This window comes from Pempheris klunzingeri, chromosome 9, assembly GCF_042242105.1.
Source record: "Pempheris klunzingeri isolate RE-2024b chromosome 9, fPemKlu1.hap1, whole genome shotgun sequence".
Taxonomy (NCBI): domain Eukaryota; kingdom Metazoa; phylum Chordata; class Actinopteri; order Acropomatiformes; family Pempheridae; genus Pempheris; species Pempheris klunzingeri.
This window is the reverse complement of record NC_092020.1, coordinates 20,799,016-20,803,966: the sequence shown is the minus strand read 5'-3', so window position 1 is coordinate 20,803,966 and position 4,951 is coordinate 20,799,016. Positions and strand designations below refer to the sequence as shown.

At 38.2% G+C, this 4,951-nt stretch overlaps 1 protein-coding gene across 1 annotated transcript; it reads right to left on the bottom strand.

The window, feature by feature from the left end:
• Positions 1 to 846: 846 nt before the first annotated feature.
• On the bottom strand, positions 847 to 4,807 carry LOC139207328 (thiosulfate sulfurtransferase/rhodanese-like domain-containing protein 2). Its single transcript, XM_070837015.1, has 9 exons — positions 4,542 to 4,807; positions 3,416 to 3,705; positions 3,163 to 3,271; positions 2,879 to 2,998; positions 2,576 to 2,681; positions 2,240 to 2,355; positions 1,902 to 2,060; positions 1,441 to 1,579; positions 847 to 1,295 (listed from the first exon to the last, which is right to left on the bottom strand). Exons 1-9 carry the CDS (start codon positions 4,671 to 4,673, stop codon positions 1,066 to 1,068), a joined length of 1,401 nt encoding a protein of 466 aa, XP_070693116.1. The 5' UTR covers positions 4,674 to 4,807; the 3' UTR covers positions 847 to 1,065.
• Positions 4,808 to 4,951: the final 144 nt, after the last annotated feature.

Sequence of the window (4,951 nt, the reverse complement as noted above, 5' to 3'; positions counted from 1 at the left end):
AGTTGGGATGCTGAGGATCTTAACTGACTCCTGGCTGCAGTGCCATCACTCCCTCTTGTGGACTTTCTATGCCAGTGTTTAGAATTTCATTATATTTACCAATTGTGCTATTTCATAGCAAAGAAAATCTCTCTCTCAACATGTCATAATACCACACAGACCTCATTACTTCTGCACACGTGGATTTGCAAAGACATTTGTAAAATGCACAAATAATGTACATGGCCTGCGGCACAGTAACGCATATATCTCTTGAATTTCCTTGTCTTATTTTATTTCCTTGTAAACAGTTCTTTATATCTTTCCTATTTATGTAGCCCATTTCTGTGCTTGTTATATGTAAATTTAACCTAATTCTTTTTTTCAGATGAAACATCAATGCTTTATTTTAAATAGCACTACCACAATTATAACTATTTTATATGGAAAACTGAAAAATAATGTAAAACAGAATTAATATGATGCAACCGTACCTGTATTTCATAAATGCTCAGGGATTAAAATCTCTCATGCTGAAATGAAGATGTAACTCTGTAACTGATCTTACTTGATACTTGTCTATATTCAGATATATCTGAAACGTGTCATCCCGTTTAAGGGACACAGATGTCTTCCTGCTTGTGGTTTTAAACATTTTCTGCAACGCATGCAGTTTCAGTAACCTGCTTTGGCAATAGATTGCATGTTTTAGAGAACTGATGTAAATTCTACATGTTTTTGGTGTATTTGTAGCAACACTTTGTTGTTTTTCAGTCAAAATAACTGCCAACACACAAAAGAGACAAAATCCAATCTTCACACATACATAGACCCAAAAAGATTGAGCTTTCATTATTACCGTTTCAAAACATTTCACAAAAATCATGTAATAAAAGTGGATTTTGCATTTTCTCAATAAAAGATTAATAAACAGTTTTATCATCTCATGTCAGATTCATTGACAACTCTGTCTTCAGAGCACCTCTTAGATACAGTAAATCTGACTCCATTCCAAACATTCATGTAAAAAAAATAATTTTTTCATATGGCTGCAAACACCAATGTCCAATCGTACCCTCTCTATCACTATACATCCTGAGGGATTCTGGGACGTGCACCAGTGCACTCGCACTCCTCTTTGTAATGTGTAACAGCGGCGGATGCCTCGCTCTGAGCCTGTCCTTTGGTTTGGCAGGCGGGGCAGCATGCGGTGTGGCCGTCCTGTCTGCAGCTGGAACAGGACAAAACCAGCTGATAGCAGAACGGGGTGGAACAGAGCTCGTACCGGTCCCACGGACAGCTGCAGTACCTGCAGTCTGAACAGAGACACACAACTATTCAAGCATGACATAACTAATATTAGACAATGACCAAATGTTAGTGTTTATTAATGTTTCCTGATAGTGTTAACATCTTGAGATTATTTCACATGCTGATACAGGCCTCTCTGCACACACTCACCTGAGATGACGTCACTATTGGAGGAGATGGCGTAGCGTTCATCAAATACAAAAAGTTTCCCTCGATAGAAGCCCTCTGGGAAAAGCTCCAGATACTTGTGGATTCCACCTTTCAGCTGGTAAACCTCTTTACACACATCCTAAAAACAGGGCGGTGAACAAGAATTTCTAATGTGGGTTGCAAACTATCTGTCTTTGGTGCTGACTATTTTAAGAAGTTTTCAAGAATACTGTTGGATTTTAACTATTTGCTTTAAACAACAGTTGTCCAGAGGTAATGAGCAGACAATGTCAGTAAACAGTTTCTTGTTTTCACTTTCACACTTTCTCCAAAAGTAAACTTGTGGAGAATCAGCTGCCTGCAAAATGTGAGTTACTGCATGACAAGCCAGTTCCATGAGCTGTTTCACATTTAAAAATAATCCAAGTCAGATTCTTTAGCTCACATCCAAGTCAACTTACTTTTGAGCGGAGGTAGGCAGAGCCACGCTCACAGCGGATCCCTCCTGTGCAGTACATCAACACCCTCTTATCCCTGAACAGTTCAAGGTTTTGGTCAACGTAGTCCGGGAAGTAACTGAACTTACGGATATTTGGGGCCAGGCAACAAGTAAACTGCCCCTGGGGGGGGGGAAATAATCACGGTTAAGAATTACACTCAAACATTGAACAACTGGCTTTTGTCCTGTTTAATTATGATAATTGTGTGGACATTGTCCTTTTTCCTGCATTTCTTCAAAGTTAGCAAAAACAAAATTAATTCGACATCTTGCTCGAGGACATTTAAATATGTTACTTACAATTTTACTCTCATAAAAATTGCGGCAGTCCAGGAGAATGGTGTCATTGCACAAATCCCCTTTAGCCAAAAGAGCCTCCACCTCTTTATGAAACTCCTCCGGCTCCAAATGAACTCCTGAGGCAGGATAAGAAGAACTTTAATTGTGATATTAAAAGCAAAACATATTCCAAGCAGTAACAACATAAAAACACCATTCTACCAATGTACGCTCAGTATATGAAAAATGAATGTTATGTTATATATTAATTAATGTTGTGAGTTATATGCAATATTATTGGTGGTAGTACTTTTTGTAGTAATACAATAGTATTGTTGTAGTATATACAAACTATACCTGCCAGTTGGTAAGAAATAACATCAGGATCCACTCCCATTGGGACGATTTCCTTATAAACGCCGACCCTCAGGTCTGAAAAGCATTCAGCGCCGCCATCACTTGTCTGAGCACACACACACACACACACACACACTTCAATTGCATACACTTGCCACTAATAAAAATAAGTCTTATTTATTTTAATACGATTATCTAATGCCAATTATTTCTCAAAAAGCATCCCACAGTGCATATTCAAGCAGGACTCCATGTAGAAACATAACAAACATAAAATGAACAAAACGAACATGTGTGTCTGACCTTAAAATCCTCCTTGTCCATCCTGAAGAGAGGGTGCGAACACATTGCGTCAATGTAAATGTCAGTGGACATTTTGGTGCCGCCAACTGTTCCATTTATCCCTTCAGTCGCCACCCTCACCTGAAGAAAAAGACCAGGATATATTCTAAGGGGACTGTGAAATTGAATTAAATGTTCTTTGAAACATGATTCTATTATTGTAAAAAGAAAAGTCATAATCTGAAATAAAATAAAAAACATTCAGCAGTCTCCCAGTTGGAGGCGGGATAACAGAATGTATTCACCTTGCCAGTTAAGTGGAGCTTTTCACACAAAGCTTTCTGCCAAGCACAGATGGCATGTGGATTCTCCACCTGACAGTAGTGGTAGTAGAGGAGAACCTCGCCTGGACCCCTAAAAAGAAGAATCACATTGAGACATGATTATCTATTTAAGAATTCAAAAATGAAAATCACTATTTTCACAAATGTTAATACAATTTTAAGCTGGACTTAAAAACTGTACAAAAGATACTTAGAATCAAAATTTGACCAGTACTTTTGAAGTTTCTCCTCAGAGATGTGACAAGTTTCAGGTATCCATGCAGAAATGTCGATCGCCTCGGCCTCACGCATGTTCGGCTGCTGCATTTCGGGTTCTTCTACCAGCTGGTTTAACAAACGCTCATATGTGGCCTGTGTGTGCCTCTGTATTTCAGCCTCATGAGTCCTGGCTACATGTTTGTGAATGGCAGAGTGTTCCTTGAAGGTCTGGCCACAGCAGCACCAAGACGTGCCTCCTTCCTCCTGACTGCCGTCCCTCTTGGACGCCACAAAGGCAGCAAATGACTGTGGAGAGGAAGAGGAGGGACTGAACATCTCAGATTGCTTACTTTACCTTATTTTATCAGGACGGCAGAGATAAAACAATATAATAATTCAAAGGAGGGGAAGCAAAAATTTGGGAAACATCTGAAAAATGAACAGAATTTGGAGAAACTCAATTTATTTTTCTTGTTTATTACTCCAGTATCATCTTAGAACCCCTTAGATTTATCTTGTGACCCCTTGATGGGTCCTGACTCATGTTGGGAACCACTGATCTTAGATTTAAACTATAGGGTACAATACAAGTCCGTACAGTTTGTAAAATAGCAAGACTTCTATTGATTTTTTGACAGTAGAATATTGATATCTGAGTTTTTTTTTGAAAATGACAAGATATTAGCACATATAATCCATTTACATGTTTGGTAAGATCCCTTAGATTTTCCTTTTAAAAGATAAGGCACATACTAAGAAGGACATTTTAAAGTTGAAAAATAAAGTAAACACTGTTTATAGATTACTTCAAACATATCTTCAGCAGACTACTGATACATTTGCTAGATGGCATACAGTATAAGAATAAGCTAATATAGCTGCTATATATGCTGATTGCTATGTGTGCAATTTATTGATCAATATGTTTACAAAGAATATAATATTATATAATTTATAGACTCAAAAGTGATTTGGACAGAAACGGATCATTTTTAGATGACAGCAGAATTACAGTGCGTTTGACTTGAGCTTTTATTGACTCGTGTACATGAAGTTTAGATTTATTCCTCAAGACTTTGTGTTATGTACGTGCACACACAGACGGACACAGCAAGGTGTTCAGTGTTTGTGTTATCACTCACCTTCCTCCTGCAGAAGCTGTAATACCTTCTTTGTGAGGCAGAAAGTTGTTTCTCCTGTTTCAGTTCGTTAGATGTCGAAGTGTCAAGTTCCCAGTCCATGAACTCCGAGCACGGTGTGTCATCGGCTGCCATGATTTTCAAGAGCTTTTTTTAAAAAACTATTCTCAAATTAGTTAGCTCGAAAACAATTTTAGCTAAGTTACAAGACTTAAGAAGGAGCTACTTTGCTTTTTGGTGTCAATATATAGGAATAATGCATCGTGAGAGCATTCAATGTTGACCCAGCCTTGCCAAACATTAAATATAACGCCTTAAACATACCAATTTATACATTTAATATATCCAACAATCACCAAACGTGTGGCAGAGAAACCAGCGGTGACGATCGGACAAAAAAGGACGGTGCACCT

Excerpts from the sequence above, each read along its gene's own strand:
- LOC139207328 (XM_070837015.1), bottom strand. The coding sequence starts at position 4,673 with ATGGCAGCCGATGACACACCGTGCTCGGAGTTCATGGACTGGGAACTT. Across the intron at positions 1,580-1,901 it reads CTGCCTACCTCCGCTCAAAA|GATGTGTGTAAAGAGGTTTA; the intron begins GTAAGTTGACTT and ends CCCTGTTTTTAG. Across the intron at positions 1,296-1,440 it reads CAATAGTGACGTCATCTCAG|ACTGCAGGTACTGCAGCTGT; the intron begins GTGAGTGTGTGC and ends GTCTCTGTTCAG.